Source organism: Boleophthalmus pectinirostris, unplaced genomic scaffold (genome assembly GCF_026225935.1).
Source record: "Boleophthalmus pectinirostris isolate CB_2022bp ecotype Guang Dong unplaced genomic scaffold, ASM2622593v1 HiC_scaffold_6, whole genome shotgun sequence".
In the NCBI taxonomy this organism is placed as follows: Eukaryota; Metazoa; Chordata; class Actinopteri; order Gobiiformes; family Gobiidae; genus Boleophthalmus; species Boleophthalmus pectinirostris.
In genome coordinates, this window is record NW_026571447.1 from 21,417,201 (window position 1) to 21,439,592 (window position 22,392).

The 22,392-nt window shown below is 39.9% G+C and overlaps 1 protein-coding gene across 6 annotated transcripts in view; it reads left to right on the plus strand.

Annotated features, from left to right (window-relative positions):
* Nucleotides 1-22,392, plus strand: part of ulk4 (unc-51 like kinase 4) — a 49,527-nt gene that overhangs the window by 19,057 nt on the left and 8,078 nt on the right. For 4 of the 6 annotated variants that reach the window (XM_055163973.1, XM_055163974.1, XM_055163975.1 and 1 more), the window contains 13 exons: nucleotides 4,041-4,174; nucleotides 4,291-4,412; nucleotides 4,622-4,678; nucleotides 4,789-4,840; nucleotides 5,016-5,110; nucleotides 6,873-6,924; nucleotides 7,369-7,561; nucleotides 8,302-8,394; nucleotides 11,559-11,607; nucleotides 13,462-13,567; nucleotides 18,457-18,632; nucleotides 20,257-20,358; nucleotides 21,862-22,056. In XM_055163973.1, coding sequence (XP_055019948.1) covers nucleotides 4,041-4,174; nucleotides 4,291-4,412; nucleotides 4,622-4,678; nucleotides 4,789-4,840; nucleotides 5,016-5,110; nucleotides 6,873-6,924; nucleotides 7,369-7,561; nucleotides 8,302-8,394; nucleotides 11,559-11,607; nucleotides 13,462-13,567; nucleotides 18,457-18,632; nucleotides 20,257-20,358; nucleotides 21,862-22,056 — 1,426 coding nt within the window. Of the gene's footprint in view, nucleotides 1-4,040; nucleotides 4,175-4,290; nucleotides 4,413-4,621; nucleotides 4,679-4,788; nucleotides 4,841-5,015; nucleotides 5,111-6,872; nucleotides 6,925-7,368; nucleotides 7,562-8,301; nucleotides 8,395-11,558; nucleotides 11,608-13,461; nucleotides 13,568-18,456; nucleotides 18,633-20,256; nucleotides 20,359-21,861; nucleotides 22,057-22,392 lie in introns of those variants that run through there. The other 2 variants (XR_008633460.1, XM_055163976.1) reach the window with 2 other exon arrangements.

Here is a 22,392-nt window from a genome sequence, read left to right on the forward strand (position 1 = left end):
TATTTACTAGTGCACTGTGTTAAGTACAGTAATAGTGGTTTATTTGAATAGGGCCAAATACAAAAACATTGACTAGTTTGTGACCTTTACAGTTCAGTATTGAAGAACAATACAGAAACAAATTTTGGCTTGTGTCCTTCTAATATTTACATTCTTCTAACTGAGATCGCACATTGCACTCACGCTGTCTCCCCCGTTGTCTTGCTGTGCGTCTGTTGGCAGAGCTGGAGTTGTCAGTGTTGACCTGCCTGTTCCTCTCCCACAGAGCTCCCAAAGACCAGCCCCGCTCACTCAGCCCCTCTCTGCCAGCCGCTCTCTCTCAGCCCCTCTCTGCCAGCCGCTCTCTCTCAGTTCCTCTTTCTCAGTCCCTCTCTCTCAGCTCCTCTCTCTCAATCCCCCTTTCTCAATCTCTCTCTCTCAATCCCTCTGTCTCAGTCTCTCTCTTTCAGATCCTCTCTCTCAGACCCACTCTCTCAATACCTCTCTCTCAGTCTCTCTACCTCAGCCCCTCTCTCTCAATCCCTCTCTCTTAATCTCTCTCAGCCCCTCTCTCAGTTCCTCCCCTACAGTCCCTCTCTCTCAGCCCCTCTGTCTCAGCTCCTCTCTCTCAGCCCTTTTCTCACCCCTCTGCCTTGTGTGTAATTAGCTCCTCAGTGGCGAGAAAATGGAGCGCGTTAGCTGTCAAATGAGCATGCTGTGTGTTTGTGAAAGAAATTCGCCTGGGCCTCAGACAATCAGCCACTTATTGTAGGTCATTTTGTGCATGGTTCCCACAGTGACCATGTGAGTTGGCAACACTGACATTGATGGAATGCTCTTTCTACCATCTCTCCTGGTTATTTGGTCCACTATTCTGCTCAACAATCAACCATCAAAACTACTTGATATCCAGAATATTGCATTTTCTGATATTCTATATATTCTTGTACATGCCCTTAAAATCATCTTGGTCTCCTTCCTGTGACAATATGCCATTTTGGTAAAATTACATTAACACGCTCAAACACAGACACTTTTTTCCACCCACACCTCCTATTGGTCAACAATGCTCTGAGTGAGTGACTGTGTGACTTTAGCATATTGCACATGGTTACCTCTTAAAGACAGTAGAAAAATACTTACTTTACGTTAATCGCAGTAATATTGAAATCATGATCTGTCTTCAGAAAAATCCATGATATTAATCTCCCTCTTTTAATATTTCTTTTAATGGTGTGTCCAGTCGGTGGCAGAGTTATTAATTCCAATGTTTCTTAATAAGGTTATGCAATATATGATTCAAATCAGACAGTGAAATTTTTGGTTAAAAGTAAAAGCTGGTGAAGTAGTCTGGGTGTTTTGACAAACAGATTTTTGCTTTTTTGTAAGCTGCTTTGAGAGGTTGATGTTAAATAAATCCAAAATTACATCTAAAATAGTAATATTGGTTTGGTGTGCACTCCTCTCAAGGACACACTTATAATGCGACCTTCTAATATGGCCCTGTTTTACAAGGTTATGCCCACTAGAGCAAACAACTGATTTTGGGTAGATACTTAGCACAGATGATGAATTTTGAATTAAAAAGACATTTCAACCATGGTTCCTCTAGACACTAATAAATTTACAGTAGCCATGCAGAAGCCCTTGCGGTTAAGTATGAGATTATGAGCAAACACACTGAATTTGTAATGGTCCATCCCCTTCAGCATCATCGTTCTGAAACATGAAATCAATATTTGTTAACTAACATGACCTCCCTGTCTCCCTGTCTGTGTTGGCTCATGTGTCTCTTTGCACTAGTGTGGGAGTGCCTTCTATGTGTAATGAATATCAGTTAGGGCTGGTAACCTCTCCACAACACTCTGAATTTGTGAATAGGATAATATTGATTACTGTTCAATACACTCTGGCTGACGAGAATAAAAATGTTCTCAATCTCAGGGTCTGTCTGCCTCTACCCTTATTGGCATCTTATAGCTCACTGACTTAATATGGATGAATCTATTCCACACTTGTCTGCTCTGTTTCAGTCAAACTATTCCTAAGATTGCAATGGATATAATCAAATAATTTCAGGAGTTTAAAGGTTCATTGTGTAACTTTTCTGATGGAGGGTCCGTCAAATGCTTTTTTTTCCTTGGGGATGTTATTTCTTTGGCTAGAAGGTTTCACAGTATGGTATTAAACCTTTCTATCTTCATGGAGGCTGGACCAAGTTACAGGTCAGGGGCCTCATTTATAAAGCTTGCTTACGCAAAAATCCGTGCGTGCGCGCTTCCTACGCCAACCGCGGTATTTATAAAACTCGCCTAAGGCGTGGCTCTTTGCTTAACTCTACGCCAACTCGGGACCTCCTGTAAGTTCTACGCAAAGTCTGGAGACACGGGGAAAAAGCGACACTCGTGGAGAGAAGCAGAAGTGAACAGAGTTTGAGGAAGTGTTTGATCAGAAAATCCACGTATATAGAAGAATTACCTTCTGATTTGCGCATTTAAGTGTTTGGTTCGCCAAAATACGGAGAAGGGCTGTTTATTCCACTCATTATTCTCCACAATATTATACATTTGAAACTCGTGCACGAGCGCGGCCACGTTCCCAGACTCGGTGTAGCGCAGAGTCCCACAGTCCACACCGCGACCATAGACTTCTATAGAACACAGTCTGACCAACACAGAGGACGAAATAATGACCCAACCTGAGAGAAAACTCTTCCCTTGGACGCAGCAGGAGCCAGGCTTTGATTTAATGAACGCAATTTTAACACTTTTACTTTAGTCTTTACGCACCGAGCGCCAGAGTGACCCGAGTCTGCGGACAACACGAAGCCTACTGCCCGAACCTGACCCCAACCAAAATCTTCCCTACATTTTTGTGTAATGGGGAACTCTTGCACATGAGAGCTGCTCTCTGACTGTATGAAGAACAGAATAATGCCCGAGCCCGTCCCGACCCAGACCCACACTCACAGACCCAGACCCACACTCACAGGTTCAGCAGTTTGGATGTTTCGTGTGGACTTTAATTGGCAGAATAACATCTGTATCTGATGTGTTTCGTGCTAAATCTGTGTCCTCGTATCCTCGTGTCCCTCCCTCGCTCCTTTCGCTCTCCAGAGGAGGGCATCTGAATCTCTCGCACGCGCTCATAATTTGCGCGTGCACGTATCTACGTGTATATGCATAAATACAGGGCCAGTCCTCACACACTTCATAGACAGACTTAAAAATATAGCGATAAAACTCTTGAAACACATGGGCTTACTGCAAAGATGTGCTGCCTAAATATTATGAAATATGATCAAATGAACAGATGAGACATTGTTGTCACTTTTAGTTTTGTATTTATTTATTAAACCTTGTTTAATAAAGTCTTTAATAAAGTCTTTGTCGTGATCACGTGGTGCTGCGTGGAGCGTCCTCCTCCCTCTGTCTCGCGTGTCTCGGTCAAACCCACTGATTATCGGCTCATGTTTAGGGGAATCTCATTCACGAGTCACTTTACATGCTCCTTTTATGGTGAGGAGGAGGTGTGGAGAGGGCGTGACGTGACGTAGGTTTACGTGCGCAAATTGTAGTTGCAGGTGGGATTTATAAAGCAAAGATTGCGTGGTTTGGTGCGTGCGGTGGGTTTTCTAAATATGGAGTTTGCGTGGCGCACGCCTTGTCGTAGCTACTAGGCGTACGCACTAACTTACGACAACTCCTGCGCAGTTTTTATAAATGAGGCCCCTGATCTGTAGAGAGGCAACCCCACTCACAGTCAGAATGCCTGTTTTTCTAGGTGTCTTTGAGCAGTAATTTAATAAATGTAAGGTAGAGCAATTTAATGTCACTATGGGACATTCCAGGCATATTCATAGGTGAGGGATCCCCAATGAAAAAGTTACATAATGTACGTTTAATAAACCAAGTATTGTTTAAGTACTGGTACCAAAAATGTTGTTGTAGTAAGGGCAAGAAGCTCCCATTTTATTCATGTGTATTTACTCTCTCAACAGGATTTTTAAAAGTGTACAATTAGTTAAATCTGATTATACTGAGATGGTTTTCTGGATCTAGACTGGTGATGTATCTGGAGCGAGACTTCCGCAAAGCCACAGCTCTGAGGGAGAACACAGCCCAGTCCGGATACCTGTCCCAGTGTTTGAAAGTGATGACTGCATATCTGAGTAACGCTGCACCACAGATACTAGGTACAAAATCAGGCCTAAGTTTCACCATTTAATTCACCCTAATGCTTTCCTTTGATTCATATTTTTATTCACTTGTTCCAATGTTTTCAAAAAAGTTCCACCCCTCTTCTTTTCAGATGAAGTGTTGTGTGCATTAAAAGGTGTGATTGGAAGAAAGCATCCATCGACAGCTCAGAGCAGACAGCTTAAACAGATATTACCAAATTTATCCATTGTGTTAGAACTTCTGTCCTCTCAGGTACTTCATGTCATTTGTCTAGTTTTGTAATTAGATTTTACTACATATATTTGCAAAATTATTGTGCTGAAGGTTATGTTTGATAGATCATTATATTTATCTAATCCCTGCATCTCAGTATTAAAATAGGCATTATTTTCTGACAGTTAGAGTGATTTCAAAAAGATGAACATTATAAAACCTTTTGATGAAAATAAATTGTTCTACAGGTCTTCAGGTCTCACATTGTAACAGAAAAGTTCCTAGTTAACACTGGACAACTTCTGGTGAGTTTTATTTTGAGCTCTTTGGAAAAATCCAGATTGGATCCAAATGCTAACAACATACAAACGAGGTTGGTTTGAGGTTATTAATGTTTTGTTCCTCTCTTGTTTAGGACCATATAATTTCCATTGACTCTAATGAAACTAATCTGGCTAGTGCTGTGGGTAAGTTTTTTAATTACGTATATCAATCTGAAAACACAAGCATTTTCTCTACATGAATTGCCTCATCATTTGCATAATGAGGCAATAAAACACTGTAGCTTCCTAGTGCAGACTATCTACTGATTTTGCAGAATAGGGTTTTGCATTGGTGAATCATGTGAGATTTGCTCAACAGGTGTAACAGTTTGTGATGCATTGATACGTACATCCCTGTCTATTGTGGAAGTCCTTAGCCAACATCATGCCCTCATTTCTCCTCATCATAGCACTGTAAGTATATTTCCAAACTACTGCTATGTTCTGTTTTATACACATGTTAAATATGTTTCTGTGAATTAAAAAAAAAAATGTAACTTGTTGTCTACTAGAGATTAGCTGGAAAAAAATAAAAAATAAAAAATTGCAATTTGGTGGCACAGTGGATAAGTAGCTAGAATGCTCCAGTGACAGAAGGATGGGTGGAATGCAGAGGACAAGTTTAACCTTTCACCTTAACCTTAATTTGAGTTGACGCAATTAACAAATCACAAAATTTGCAGTTATTTAGATAAGTAAGATGTCAAAAAAGATCTTTGGTGCAAATGTCAAAATACTGTCATATTTAATAGTTTTATAATCTTGCTGTACCTGCAATTACGGCCTCTATAAACATACAATAAAATAATAATGCACACAATATAGACAATAATGAAAATTGTACAGCTCCTCCTCTACACACAGGGCACGTATTTCCCAGATCACTACACCTATCCATTAAAGGTGAGGACGAAGGGTCAATCTGTGTGCTATTAGACAAGACACTAATCAACTATTGAACCAGCAGCAGCTCATCACACCAGTGTCTTTACCTGTATATTCATGTGCATGTGATCGAGGGATGGCACGATCAGATGTGTTTAATGACTATTGACATGGAGAAGCAGGGAGCAGCAGGAAGCAGTGTGGATAGATGGAAACTAGGGAGAACAGATGAGGAATACAGGACTGCAGCAAACAGGAGCCTGATACTCAATAACACAGGAAGACAGTTTAATTACCTCCAGCCAACTCAGATTATGTTATCGTGCCTGCTGACTCCAATTCAGTTTGAGTGAGGGTACAAACTTTTCTTGCTAAGTTTCAGTTCAACAACAGGTTTGGAACTTTTTCAATTATTTTTAGGTAACTAAAAACCAGCATTTTCAACAAAAAAAATTGGATTTTGTCAAGGTTTTTTCCATGTCTTAATACGGTAAAAATAATTATGCATATTGTGCTGTTCCCAAAACTGGATTAGAACAACTAGAGGTTGTAAGTGTAGAAGATGGTGTCCAAGATTTCAAAGCTGCTGAAAATCAAGATAGATGTTGAACTTGAACAGGCCCAAATCCAATTAACTACTTATTTAGGAAACCATTTGTTCACTTACCTTATACAATTGTTTAAAATATATCTTGAGTATATCTGATTATTGTAGCTGGATACTTTTGATCCAATTTGTCATCAGATTTCTGTCCCCTAAGATAAAAAGAGAAAGTGTCTTCAGAAGGGTTTCCGAGTGAGGAGACATGTCATGTGGAGTTCACATTTTAGGGAAATTAGACGCGCACAGACACAAGCAGATGGATACACAGATAGACACATTGTTAAAAACACTCCGTTCAGTCTTTTGATGGTTGTGATATTAATACACATCCCATTTAGCCCAACAACATCCTTTGTAGTTTGCTCTTTCCCGCTCCTATTGTAACAGCCTCACTCAGCATTAGTGTTGTTTCTATGGTAATATTGGTAATCATGCAAATTTGTCCAATACAGACCCATGGCTAAATAAGGGTCCCGACAATTGCGGGCGCACTTTTGTTTTGTGTTTGATCAAAGAATTCAGTCAACAGTGCATTTCCATGGTAATTTGATCCCTCTGATAGTGGTCTGCTGTCAAAGCCCAGCATCCTAATATAGTGCAGCCTGTTGTTTTCTGCATGTAAAATAGTGCAGTCTATTTTATGTATACCAGTACTGGATCATATTTGTGTCTATTTTGTTCCTAAAGGTTGTGGATAATGTCCTTCCTCCACTGATGACTCTGGCCTTCAGCAAAGATGGTAGTCGGCATTTCCTTATTCACATTAGTAGAGCATATGCAATAAATATTTAATAATAATTTACTCGGAATAGGTTTATTTGATACCATGAAAAAGTTAAAGAAATTACTAGTTGCGGTTTTACGAACATGCAGTTTATTTAAATCTAGACTTGACAAAACCAAGGCTCAGACTAAGGATAATTTATAGGTCTGGTTTTAGTTCCAAACTATAAACATATTTAATTTTTGTTGTCAAAGTAATGACAAACACAAAAATTAAGTGTTATTTTCCAGATATATATTGCATTATCTTTTGACCTGGGTTTGCCTCACCTATTATTGTTTGGTGTAAAGCTTTCAAAACATTTAGCAAAAGTAGACTGCATTATGTTTGATTTTATGGAGGTTTGGGTGATAATTTTTTTTTTTTTTTTTTGCATTGAATGTTCACATGTGCGTGCAGTGGAGTGGTGTGTGTTTGTGCTACAGGTGCTTTCAGAACTCAGTCTAGTCCTTCTGGTTCGAGACCCCGAAGTCACTGAAGAGGAAAACACACAGAAAGACAGACAAAAGACACTGCTGAAACCAAACTGTGTCAGAGGGGAGGAGTCCACAGCTCAATTTGTAGCTCTCATTTCAAACTCTCTGCTTCCAAGGTGAGATTAATGTTAGCCTCACACAGTCATGTTTGTTGGCCTCAAGTGTTGCATTCAGGTTTATTGAAGTAACAATTCATTCTCAATACTGGGAGTCAAACTGTATACAATGTCCCAGTCCCAAATGTGCCTTTAAATGATAACCTTGCTTATGACAGATGACAGACTTCCTATTTTAAATATTGCTCCAATATGTTTCCATTGAGTTATTTGAAAGGTCCCATATCACACAAAATTGACTCTTGTCAATGTTAGAATGAATCAAAATCAAATTAAGAATCAAAACATACCCAGAGCTGTGTTTTGTTTTGTTCTCACATGTTTGAGTAACCCTTTATGTCTGTCTACATCTCTGTTCCACTTTGTCATGTTATGAAACGGTGGTTTTCAAGTTAACAGCTACCCTTTACCTTTAGTTCATTACAGATTGGCAAGTCCAGGTCTGAAATCATGCAAATGATTCTAGTGAAAGTGTATGGAGTTTGAAAACACAGTGGAGCAATGTATAACATCACAAGGTGGTGTGAGTGGTTTCTGTTTGAGAGAATATGCGTGATTTGTGTTAAACATATATGAATGAAACAAAACACAACTCCAGGTATGTTCCTGGTGAGGAAACAACATAATAATATAGATCTTAAAATAGCATAATATGGGCCCTTTAACATTAAGTTTAAAGATCACTAAACTAAGACTTTTTTCACATTGACTATTTGTAACATGTTCTTATGTGCACACAGGTATGAGAGCCTACTTTATGCGACAGAGCCTGTCCCACTTTACGCCCTCAAACTGCTTGTGTCAGTGACTGAACACAGCACTCCCATCTGCAGGTAGACACATACAGACTTAAAATTGTGTACGCATGTAAAACTTGCTTATCCAATATGAAGAAAGTAGATACTGTATAAACTAATAATATATATCCACCTGGCAGATGAAAGAGTCCAGTGTAATCATCCAAGGCCTGTTTTTCTGCCAGTTCTCTGAATCGCTAAAGACTGCTTTTTTATGCTGCATCGACAGAAATACTCAATACTAATAGCTGTTATTGTTTGTTAAAGCTCTGATATTTATGCATTCATGTGAGAGAAAACATACTTGCAAAGTCAGCACAACTACACCACAGATATTTGCACTACAAGTTTTTTTTTACACCTTAACTGTTAAATGCTAGAACAGTGCTAAACAATGGAAGAAATTACATTGCATTGCTTAATAGTTAGTATGAGAAAACAGTATGATAGAAAGAGCTTTCATCCAGAATACAGAATCTGACTGTGGTAAAATTATGGATTTTAAAAAGCAGTTTTCAAGATTCTTTGTCAAAATGTGCCACCTATTTTATTAGATAGTTTTTACTGCATTTTAGTCTAGTTGTTTTTCCACATTTGTGATTAGTCCTTCACACCTATTCCTATGCTTGCTCCCACTGTATATAAAACACTTCTTATCAGGAATATTCTAACCTCTTCTGACTCCAATCCATCATCCTGTAAAGTTCACAGTTCACACTTAGAGTAGCAAGCACCCCTACTTCTCTTATCAGTTATTATACCCCCCATTCCCTCTCTTTTTCTCTCTCTCCCTTCCTTCTCTTCCTCTCTTCTCCTTTCCGTTCACCCATCGCTCCATGGCACAAGTAGAGTGACATGAACTTTTCAAATTGGTGTCAGCGCTCGCCTCTCTACCACTCATTTTCTTATGACATTATTAACATTTTTCTAGTCTTTCATTCATTTCCCCCTTTTCACAATCTCTAATTTATTAACATTAGCGCACAAGTCTCTCTTCGGTTGCCCTCTTCGTAAACTCTGCCTCCATCGCTGTGGTTGTACAATCAGAAATTAAATTGCCTGGGTCTTGGTTAGATAAGTATGGCTATGAAGCGGGCCCAGCAGTAATTAGATGGTAAATTGGGGACATTAGCGTTGGGTAGGCAGCCCGCTGTCTCTCCCAGCATTATCACAGCTCAGGCACCTTCAATCAACTACATTTAGTTTGACCTTTAAGCAAAAAGAGCCCCAGTGCAGCCCCTGTGCGTGTCCAAGGGAGATTTACGGCCTTTACTGGGGTGACTACTCTATCCCTTCCATACATGCAGAGACTAGACTTTTGGATTGGTTATGATGTAATTAATTGTAATTTCATCTGAAACCTTTCTGGAAATCTATGAGATTATTTTATCATTTATATTGAGATTAGAATTTATAGAATTTGGTCAAATAAATAAATCATATCACAATTTAGATTTGAATGTGAATCATATCATTTTCTAGCTAGCTTTATATTGTTTTAAAGGGGTAACTAGGTGGTAACTTTTTTTCTACACCAGCCACCATCTGCTTGTCTCCATGGAGATGTTATTGCTTTGCCTGGAATCCACCTCAATATGGCATCAAACTTAAATCTGGCATTTATTCATTTCTAAATGCTAAAAATTACCTTGAAAACATATATTCTTACTGCAACTAGGTTTGTCTCTCCACAGATCTGATCTATAACATGGTCTGATGTTTCCATGGACATACATATATGACTAATGTCATACTATAGTAAAGAACCTTCCAAGCAAAGCAACAACATATCCATGGGAACAAGCAGGTGGCAGACCCTCCACCATAAAACATACATTACACTTTTAAGAGGTCAGAGACTTTGTTAAATCTCCCTGCGACTCACTTGTTCATGATTATGGAGGCTGACCAATTAGGAAAAGTGGGTAGCAAAACAGGAAGTGATTTCAAGATAAAAACAAAATGGTGCATTGTCAGGCATTATACGCTATGAAGAGGATTACATTAGGAAGAGCATCCAGTAAAAATCCTATGCCAAACAAAATGTATAGGATTTAGACTACATACCAAGATTCTGAAAAAAGCCAGAAACTGTGTTAAATGGTGTTGTTAATCTGTCTGATTTACAGATTTACTATGACACATAACGTACAGGGTCTTACTCGTGTACCTGCTGCTCTGCTCTCCTGTTTGTTTGCTGTGTGGTGCTTGTTGATGCATGGCCTGTAGTTGAGAGGTGGTCTAGTTTATAATGTCGTGCTGGCCAGCCTGTCCTCCCATCTCTCAGCCTGTCACTTTTTTAAGGGGAGTCTATCCATCACAACACAGTACAGTACAGTACAATTACAAACACACTGCCACGTGTTCAGTAATACCGAATATAGAATCCAGTAAGCAAGAAGCTACATCAATATACAGTTTCTGATCAATGCAAAATTCTTCTAATATTCTTATTTTACTGTGTTATATGAATTGCTTAAATACTGTTAAGGTCTCAGTGCTGCCATTTCTCTTGCTTTACTACCACTTTGAGAAGTCCTTTGTGACTGCAGTACAAGTAAAAAGAAAAAATATATTAAAATATACAAATTTAAGATGTTATCAACTTTTAAATTAAACAAACAACAACAAGAAATTTAAGACAAAATTTAAGACAAAACCATGAGCACTGAAATTACCATGGCATGTCTATCAATATTCTTGATTTGTACATACGGTCATTGTAGTTGGCATGTACAGCAATTAGTTAAGGTGATTTGATTAGATCTAAACTTTATTGATCTTGCAGGAAGCCTTACGACCTCTCTGACTTTCGCTGCCCTTTAGCATCCTTGTGCATCCTTAATTGCTCATGAAGTAAGACTAGTTAATCAATAGTCATTTCTAATTTACACCAACATCTTTCTTTAGTAATTCATCTAGGTTCATTCTCTTTGTCCACATTTTCCATAGTGCCCTTTCCTTCACCTGTCATTTGCAATTTTCTCTTCCGCCATCTAAAACTTTCATCTTTTCACCTCCTCCCTCTTCTTTCTGTTTCCAATTCCTCCAGAACGCAGCTGAAGTCATTATAGAGAAGCCCCAAACTTAATGAAGATGAAAATGTCCTGTATGTGAGTGCAGCATGTGAACTGTGCTTTAAAAATTAAATTAATTCCTGCTCCTTCTGTCCCTGCTTTCTCTCTGTTTCTGTTCTCTAGGTTAATAAAACACAGCACGATCCTACCACTGGTCTTTCAGCTCATTATGGTAAGAAACCAATCAATCAATTAATTAAATCATTTTCATTTAGCTACTGACTAAATCACAATGTCAGTTTGTTGAATAGACTTTCAATTACATAATCAAGCACATTAATCACGGTGTGCATTTTTGAATGAATTTCCGCTAAACTATACGCCTGCTTGGTGCACTTTTCTCAAATGCTTCCCTCTCTCACTCGATCTAGCACTTACAATTGCATTATGTAAATCAACCTGAATGGTGTTGACCTATTGCAGCGTCGGTGTAATTGACTGGCAGGTCGTCCGTAAAGACGACGAAGGGTTAATTTGGAGGTTGGGGATGTAGATTGCACACAGACACAACGTTTCACAATCCACTGTTATCGCTGAAGCTTGTCTCCAATAAACAACTTAATTCACTTGACCCTTTTCAACAAGCACATAGTGTAATCTGTGCAGTGACCCAAAACGCACAACAATTTATGATAATATATGCAAACATTACTTGCACTAAATAATAAGCGTTTTGCCTGGCTGCTTGTCCACCTCCTATGCACAATGCTAAACACTTAGCTGGCTGCCTGATTGACTTTGCCTCTCATTGTTTACTGCTGTCTGAACTGGTCATGTCGGGCCCCATTAGAGCAGTCTGCATGGTTCACTTTTAGATTGATTTATTCGTCCTGGTTTGGCTCAGATCTGCAGTGATTACACCTGTCACTGGTGATCACAGACGCCACAGCCTCACCTAATCGTATTTGTCTAAATGATGAAGTACTTCTACTAGACGTGAATGGACTTCAACCACTGATGCCTAGGTTTTGTAACTTGTTGGTTGTTTTGCAGTGAACTTCAGTGCTTCCTGTTTCTTGTTGGGTGCTATGGCAGAATATAAAGTATTCTTTTGTACCTGACACACAGTATGACGGAAAATATAGTACACAATTGTGATGAGGAATATGCATTTTTTTATGTTTGACTTCCAAGTAATGAATTAGTGCACAAGACCCAGATGTTAAACGTAGCTATATTCAAACTGAACAATAGCTTTCAATGTCAAAAATAGACCACATGCTAATTTCGTTAGTTTCTTAGTAACAGTGAACATTGATGTTCAGTCCAACAATCTCATCCGGCTATGCAGTGAAAAGTCCACTTTGTGAAGAGATGAGTTTAAAAATCATATAAATATATAGCTCAATAGCTCAATGCCTGGCAAAGATCAAGAAAATTTGGGTCCATCTTTTGTTGTTGGTGGCAGGCAGGTCGTCGTGTGTAGATTTGATGTCATAGTCTTCACCCTGAGGCTAAAGCACATGATGAGTGTGAGCCAGGCTCAGTGCCCTGCACAGATCAGACCACTGCACATTGCCCTCCAGGCACATGGCATACATTGAGGATCAAACAGAGGAAATAAGTGAAAAGGGATGTGAAATTAGGGGCTATGAATACAACAAATTATAGAGGAATGTTATGAGAGAAGGACAAAATGTGCTGTATAACTGTTGTTTCTTTTCAAAACCATTACACTTAGAAAGATTACATAATATATTGTATTGTTCAGTAGTTTATAGATGTTCATTACTGACCTTGCTAGTTTTTGCGTAGGTAAGAGGCACACCTAGTACCAGTTACCATTTGTTTGTATAGTTGACGATCTTTCAAATTATGCTTATTACGCATTGCATTAAGATCAGTTCAGCTATACAGTATTATTCACCTCTAGTGTCAACTATCAGAAACATGTAACTTGTTGTACTCCTTTCACCTTTCAGTGGCCACAGTGTGAACCATAATCGTTTCACTCTATAATAGGTGTGTGTGTCCATTTGTATACTGGTAATACACTGAACACAATATTTCTCTTTTCTATTTCTAGGCCTGCAGTCATAATGTAACTAGCCCGATGGTTCAAAATGCTGTTGCTCTGCTCTGTAACCTGAGTGGAGACACCATTTTGGACCTGGAGCACTCACACCAACAAGGTACGCGCAGACAGGACCCACTTTTGTACAAATCACTATCAATTGTCTCCTCCTGACATTGTTAGTGGAGGCTTTCACTGCACAAAATGAAGTTAAGTGCATCCTTGACCTGTTGTTGTCACGGATACCACAACAAGTCTATCTACTCTGGAATTAGACAAAATTTTCCTGTCACTTGTTGACGCCTTGTTTTGGCTGCAGTACTGTTTTACTGAGGGCAATACTCACATCTGTGTCTGATTTAGGTGCTACACTAAAATGTGTTTCTTTGTCAATCCAACTCAGTTTCACTGTAATTTATGTTTCACTAGCTAGGACCACGCCAACGACAACATAGTGCGAAGTAGTTTATTGATAATGTACAAAGCGAGGCAAAGATGGCTGGGTTGAGACTATGGGTGGGGGCTCCGTCTCAATCTACAATTGGCCCAGCCGGAACGGGACCCCCCCTTGTAGGGGTCTTATGACTGAAAGACAAAATAGGGGATGGGAGGGTGGGGTCGAGTTCGCCGAGACAAACTGGGATGATGGGAAAGGCTGCTACATATAGGCTTCTGGGAAATTAGAGGCGTGGTCGAGGTGAGTTGTGGTTCACCGGTGAGAGGAGAGGGCGGCTGAGGCGTGGTCCTGCTCCTGAATCTCAGTTAATCGTATTAACTACATTTGTTAGCATTAAAAGCTAGAGTTTACTGTCCTTGATGTTTGGCAAATGAGTTAGATGCATTTCTTTAATTTTATAAACACAAACCACTTGAACCTGATTCACAAAAGCACACTTGAGCATAAAGCATGCCATTAGCTTTAAAAGAAGGTTACATAATAGCAACAACAACTTAGTACCACTTAATTCTTGAACATTGCTGTGTCTTTGAAGCTTTTATTCCAAAATTTGAAAAATCCTGTTTTGATTTAAGGTCTTAGCACAACATTATAGATTTTACTATTGTGACTTACTTAGGGAAAACCAAACATAAAGCCTATCAGTCTCAATCACACCTAAAAACATGCACAGTCTGCAAAATTCTCTAGCGAATGTCATCCTGACTATAATGACAAAATGATTCCCCATTGCTCCTGACAGGGTGCCTTAGTGACATTGAAGAATGGGTCAAATATACATGACAAATATGGGGGATCTTTGACCTTAACAGTGAGCTATGTACAAAAAGTTAAATGCTTATATATCCAGTGCAAACAATTGTCAGGGACTTTTTTTACTCTCAACGGGGAAACCACACATTTCTGAGTAAATCCTCTATTTCTCATTACTATTTACATGTGTGTTGCATCTCTAACTTTCTCCTCTTTTTCAGCCCACGCCCCAATTTCCCCAAACACGTACTACGGGCCTCTCTCCCACTATTTCCATTTGGTCAGCAGTGCTTCAGTTTGAGTAGTCAGCATCATTATCACCCAATCAGCTCTCCTGTTCTCTCAACAAGAAACTGTCAACCCAGCACTAATACTGCCCTGGCAATTAACACTATCTTCTCTTGTTCCTTTGCCACTTTATGTCATTCTCCTTCTTTACATTTTGCTTTCTAACCTTCACGTCTTTCCCAACATTTATTTTTGCTTATGTTGGCTCCTTGTCTGTGTCTCTTGCTCTTGTTTATGCCCTCTGCACTATTTTGGAAATCTACCTACACTTTTAGTTGTGGTTCATCCCAGATTGGTGTGACGATAGCAAAAAGCACGGAGGAGGTTGGAAGCGTGTATAATTGGTGTGACAGAGTAGGGGGAAGGTGGTGAGGCATGCATGCTTGTGGCTCTATGTGTTTGGAAGCAATTGAAAAGACCAAATAAGTAGTCCTGGTGTGAATTATTTGTGCTTGTGTCTATTTGAGAAAGACTGAAATGAAATGTTTGTGGGTGGAAAGTGGATGCAGGAACTCCCAGTCTAGAGTGGCAGAGGCGCACACAGCGGAGATGAGGTTTATAATTGGGCAGATTTGCCTCTGACTGCGATAATGCCCCCCTGGGAATAAAAACAGGGGAGGGGAAGAGATGGAGAAAGTGTATCTGAATGAGGAAATGGTGAGATATATAGAGAGGAGAGACGATAAAGGCAGAAACGGAGCAAAACGCGAGGTAAAGAGGTTGTACAGAGGTGACAGCGGGAAGACGGCGGTACAAAGAGGCTGAGGGTGGTGCGTGCGGAGACTACTGGGAGCAGCGTCGAGATGATAGCAGGAGAAAATTGGAGGTTGAAGTGAATGACATTTTGATTGCAGAGATGCAGTGGGGTGGAAGCACATGAAAAACCTAGAGGAGAATCTCCCAAAACAAAGTTGGTAAAGATAAGCAAAGCTGAGCACCTCACTGTGACTGAGGTTACTGGAGACTCATTTTGTAGACATAATGATAATCAGATAAGTTCAGGACTAAAAGAGATGGAAATGTTGACATAGGCACCAAACAAAAAGATATTTTTAAAATGTTCTTATTCTTAATCCAGAACAGAGCAGCTTGGAGCACCTTGTCTTTGGCCTTGGGCACAGACAAGGTGCTATTTTAATTGCATGACTCTTGTGGTTTAATTAATTAGGAATGCATTGGGGACTGTGGGCATCTGGAGAATCCTTGAAGGACTTTTTGCTCCATCTCAGGGTTTAAGACTTCGCCAGTCCTTGTTATTTGTCTTGACCTTCTGTGTAGAGCTCAGAGGAGTATTTTAGGTAATTGCCTCTGCGCCATTGTTAGTGAGTTTCACTGGAACCCACATCAATAAATTGCCATTTTGAATTGGTTTACTTTCCCCAATTGGTGGCTAAAGCCCGTACCCATATGTGCCCAATCAATGAGAAATGACCCCAGGCAATTTATACCACAAAGATTGGTCTTGGTGCATACAATGTTGCCATATTATCAAATACACAAAAGGTTTCAAATGAAATATACAAACAACCATAGTTCATTAGCTAGCAGCGGTCTCCAGGATCTAATTAGTAAGGTGAGGCACAGTTTTGTGTTGGGTGGCGCTAATAAGAACACACACAAGTAAACAAACAATGTGTAAACCGCTGTTTGCTGAAACCTATATTATGACCTAGTACCCCTGACATCAACCATTCAGGTCATAGAAAATATATTACAAAATAAATAAAGCTTTTTCACTGTGCTTTTAAATGGGTAGGACACTATCAGTAAATATTTGGATATGTTTTTTCCTAACACATTTAAAGTACTGCTCTGTGACCACCAACATTTTACATATATGGAAACTCATTTGAAAGCTCAGATCTTCCATAATTTATTTTACAGACAAAATGAGTAACCATGATGTGCATAGACAATTTGCTATGGTACTTGGCTCTTGTGAAAAAGTCTAGGACTCAGCAGCCAGTGACAGAGCTGCACATATACAGTGGTGCTACACAGAATTACACACAGAAATTATATACTGTACTTGAAGTTGTTTATTATTTGATTAGATTTTTCCCAAGTGACAAAATAATTTTCTGCAGCATTTAATTAAACACATATCCTCACAGTCAAGAAATGTATTTTAGGAGTTATTGTAAAAACAGACAGATTTTTTGCTCCCTATACATGTAATCCTCCTACAGACCGAGGAAAAACATTATTAACATATCCGTGAACAACTATTGGGGCCAGAGCAGGAGGGAATTGTCACATTACATTACCAGCAGAGTTAGGTCTTTGTGTGTCCAAAGGAGCAGCCTGTTTATTTAATTATGTGGCAGTCTGACAAAGTTGTGCCTCGTCTCACTGACAGCAGGCTAGCTCCTTTACAGCGTGCACACAGACTCCTGCACTTTCACTCCCCAAAATAAACAAGAACATTAACTTTCTAAATAAAGACGCTTTTGAGAAAAGAACAGCTCAAGTGGATTCGACTCCAAGGAATAGATCATTGTTTTTCAGTGTATTTGTGTACTCTACTGACTTAGCTGCATCATTTTCTATATTAAGAAGTCTCCATTAAGCAGAGATACATATTTCAGTATTTGTGAAACTAAAAACTGAGATTAAGTGCCAACAAAAGCCATTACGATGGATTATATTTCACACTTTATTACATTATCCAGTATCTAGTTGATTACAAACTGCACTTATTTCTGTAGGTCATAAAGAATTGATTTCCATTATGTAATTTTGATTGCAATACACCATCACATTTGAAATGAAACAGGTCAAATTGCAAACATCCCCATAAATGCACAGGCTGTAAATGTGATCATTTTTAACCCAGTGCAGCTCATAAAACAGTAACAATGTTTGGAAAAGCCTGGGCTGAATTATAGATGAAGTTCAAAAGTTGTCCGAGGCTGGCATCCACCCTTCACTTAAGCGCGCACCTCGGGGGCAGTTGTCTTCGATCGGTGATGCGCGGAACATGCCGCAAAATGCAAAGTATCCTGGATGTCATGTTAATTTTAATGAGAACAGAACATGGGTTTTCACTTTGGAGAGTGGTCTTTTATTCATCTCTGTGCAGCTTTACAACATGTTGGGTCGTTTTCTTGACTGAGGGTGGAAAGGGATAAGCAGTATAAACTTGAGTTTTGGCAAAAGATATGTTTTGCACACAGTGATGTAAAAGTCCACTATACATTTCCCTGTTCATGGATTTAAAGTTTCATTTACATGCAACAGTGCCAGGATTTTTCCCATTCAAAGTATTGATGTGATTGATATGATTTGTTTTAAATTGTTAATCGCTATGGCATCTAATTTCATCATTCTGAAACTCCTGGATTCTTCTGTGACCACAAGTTGCTGAATACTGTCACAGCAGCTAAAGAGAGTACATCCTGAGCACAGTTGCATGGCGTACAGACAGAGACATGAATAATAAGAATTCACATTCATTTACAAGCAGGAGTTGTAGCGCCCCCTGTGTAACACTGGCTCTTCCTCCTCAGGTCTAACAGAGGTGGTGGTGAGGACCCTGACTGAAGCTGTGTCACTCCATCTGGATGGGGGGCTCAGTGACCGGAGGAGGGTTAGCAAGCCTGTCCTGCCCACCCTCCCCACCCTGCTGGAGCTACTGCACAACATCCTCAAGCAGACATCCTCAGTCGTCCGCTCAGCACTACAGGTAAAATATGCACAATACACTACAAGTAAAATATATATTCTCAATATAAACAATACAGTACAAGGCAGTTTGTAGTTTGTAGAGTGTTTGCCCTCTGATACGAAGTTTGATTCACGCTCCCACAGGTGAATAATTTTGTGTCCTTGGGCAAGACTCTTAACCCATATTGCCCCTTGTGTCTGCATATTGGTGTATGGATGTGTGTGTGTGTATGTGAATAAGTGGCTTGTTAATGTAAAGAGCATCCTTTAAAGTGCCTTGGACTTAGAAGAAGCACTCTATACAGTAGTTATTGTGCCCATTTACCATTTATTTGTGCTGTAGAAACTGCATTGACTTAAAATGGGTTTAAAAACTGGACCTTCTATTTCAGTCAATGCACGGTGTAACAGTTATTAGTGTTTTCTATTAGGTATTTCCTATCTTGGTCGTCTAATAAAATGGTTTTGCTGTATCATGTGTTGCCTTTAGACATTGATTTGTCACTTTTTACCATGTTTTTTCTCCACTGAGCACAACACCACCAACAGGAACACAAAGTCGGCTCCCTCCAAATGTTGCCCTGGCAGGTCCCAGAGGCCTCTGTGTAAATGTGTGTGCGTTTGGGGCTGTTTGCGTGACCACTGATGTGTGTAGTGGGAGCCAGCAGGTTGAAGCAATGGTAGTATTGAAGTTGTAGACTCAGGAGAAAGTGGATCATGTCCTGAGTTCCCGGGGCGCACACACACACACACACACACATACAATATAAAGTACACAAACACACACATGGAAATACACACAGGGCCCTGTCTGGCAATGTCCCTGCGGCCTCATTATCAGCACTGGCTTTGTCCTCAGCTCGCCTCCCTGCTCTGCTCCACGCGCACCAGCCCCCACCTCCCAACTGTGTGCACCCCAGCCCAGTGCATACATATTAATGGCCGGACATGGTGGGGGGCTGCAAGGAGGTTCTGGGTAAAAGGATGGGATGAAGAGAGCAGAGAGGAAAGGATGGAGAGAAAGCAGAAATGGAGAAAAGCACAATTTGTAGCGGAAATCAATTCTGCCAGAAATGCAAAGCTCATTATAAAGGAAAACTTCAGCCTGAACCAAAATCATTTGGGTAATAAGGTGTGATAAGCAGAGAGGATGTGATTAGGCCACTTTTTCCAAACTATCGTTCTGTTGGTCACGAGAGTCAAGTTGAGATAATAAAGTCTAAAAACAGACAGTGAGAGAGAGATGCGGCAATGGTGTGACTTTGGGGAAGGGTAAAATATGTGGCAGTCTTCATAATAAGATTTTATTCCAAATCTAATTGTGAGTAGGTTTCACTGTAGACTCTGCAACAAGTGAGAGTCAGGAACTGAGGTGCTAATGAAGTGACGACAGGTGCAGGTGAGAGCCATAAATGAGTCACTAAAATAAATTGAAGTGACACAGACACTTAGTGAAGTTGAAGACTTGTTGGTGCAGAGGTGTTGGAAAAAACAGCGTATGCAGGAAATGTACCTGAGTGTCTCTCTCCATCTGCCTCAGTCTGTCAGAATGTGTCTTGGCAGGTCTCTGGATCCATCATTATTGACTGTCAAATCTCTATAAATGATTTAAGGCATGTGTGTGTCTGTGCGTCTGTGTGTAGAGCCAGAGGCTATCTTGTCCAGCGGTGGAGACGGAGGCAGCAGAGAAGCTGCTCCTGGCCAACAGACCCCTGAGCCAAGTCAGCACTCCCCTCATCCACATGGTGAGGCCGACTCACTCATTCTGTCTGTGCAAGGCTCTAAGTGTTCTGCATGCACTCACCATCATGCAGGGTTTGGACTACCAACACAACAAGAAATGTTTTATACAATGTTTACATTATTTTGGACTGCATTATATGTTATTTTTGTACAATTTAATACTCTGAGTGATCTTATTTGATGAGTTTTTGTTGTGATCAACAAAGCTCATCTATCAGATCAAAATAATCTAATTTAAGATATGGTAAAGAATACACAGTTTAAGCTTCTTCTAAAGTTATATTTCAGCTGTTATTTGTTAAAATAAAAAAAAAGAAAGAAAGAAATGTTATCACATTGGAGGACAAATCATGGATTAAATAAAACCCAAGGCAGCTTATCTAAATTAGCATTTTGGACTCAGAGGCTTTGGAATAGTTAATGTGACGTCGACCATAGAAAGTTTCAAATTAATCCATAAAATCCACATTATCTCGGGGCAGACCAGGACCTGTGAAATAAGTTTCTCTGGATAAATGGTTTTACAGATGGGCTGAATCCATATGAATTCTGGGAAGGCAAGGGCTGAAGTGGGAGGGCAGAGAGAGGTCTCCAGGGAAACAATAAAGGTTTTTACTTCTACTTGACACATGAAGTGTTGGGTGGGCGTCTAGTGTGTCTGCGCTGTGAGGGGGGAACTGACACACCCCTGGCCTCTGCTCTGCCCCACAGCCCCATGGGAGATTAGCAGGATAGAGGGCAGGATATGTCAACATTATTCTTAAATACAAAACTCTGCATATATTACTTGTATAATACGTAAAAGGGAAAGTGATAATATATTTACATTTACAGTTGCATTGTAAGAATTGCAATTAATTAAAGGTGCTGTATGTAACTCTGAGCCAGCTACTTGTCTCCATGGAGATGTTTTTCTTTGGCTCATTCACTTCACAGGTGTTTTACTGATAAAAAATACCTCTAAAAGCATATATTCTTATTGTGTCGACTCTTCACAGATCTGACCTGTAACTTGGCCTGGTGGTGTCACTGGCTTTTCTCCAGTGAGAGAAGTTTAATGCCATACTATGGAACATTCCAGCCAAAAAAATCCATATAAGCAAGCAGGTGACAGATCTTCCCACAGGAAAGTTCATAGTGGACCTTTAATACATATTATAACATGAAAGTAATTTGACAGCTCTCACATATGCGTTTGTGTTTACTGATTATCACTGGGTAATTTATTAAAGCAGCTCAGGTGTAAAGAGACATTAAATAAACTATATTAACGCTTTAGCACACTTGTCACATGCACTTCTGGAGTCTCACTTGATGTTTACATTGAGTCCAGTAATCGCACCATCACCTTCATTTCCATAGTACGCACAGAGTGACATAAATGATAGCCTTGGGAGTTTTTAATCTTTTATAATTAATCTTGGGAGATATAAAACGCGTCTTGTTCATCTTTGAAGTGATTAATCTTGCACTAATTGAATGAATATTTAATTATCTGTCTTCAGTTGTCCACGGAGCATCAGGAGGTGTGGGAGGACTCTCTTCAATGCCTCTCCATCTTGGTCCAGCTGTATGGAGGCGAGGGCCAGGACTGTCTCTCTGCATCCTGTCTGCGCAGTTTCCAACATGTCCTTTGCTCCCACATGAACAGTGAGCACACAAGGGCCCTACGCACAACTCTGAGGATTATTAAGAGACTGGTGAGTTTGTTACACATGCACAATATCTATCTGTGTTGTTGTCCACAGGCATTGCACTGCTCATTTACACATACATGCCAGTGCAATCCTCGGGTCTCAAAGTTTCTTGTTTTTGTGGGTTGAAATCACCACAGCCGGCTAAAACTATTGGAATAAACAAAAATAAAAATGTACACATGTCAGGCTCGCTGTGCTGCTGCTCTCAAAATAGAGAGTAGCTTCGCCCGCTGCAGACTGACAGAAAGAGCAAGACAGATGCGCCGAAAAAGTGTTAGTTTGTATCTGCCTGTCACTCTCTGTTCGAGTGTCTGTCCAATTTTGTCTGATAGTCAAAAT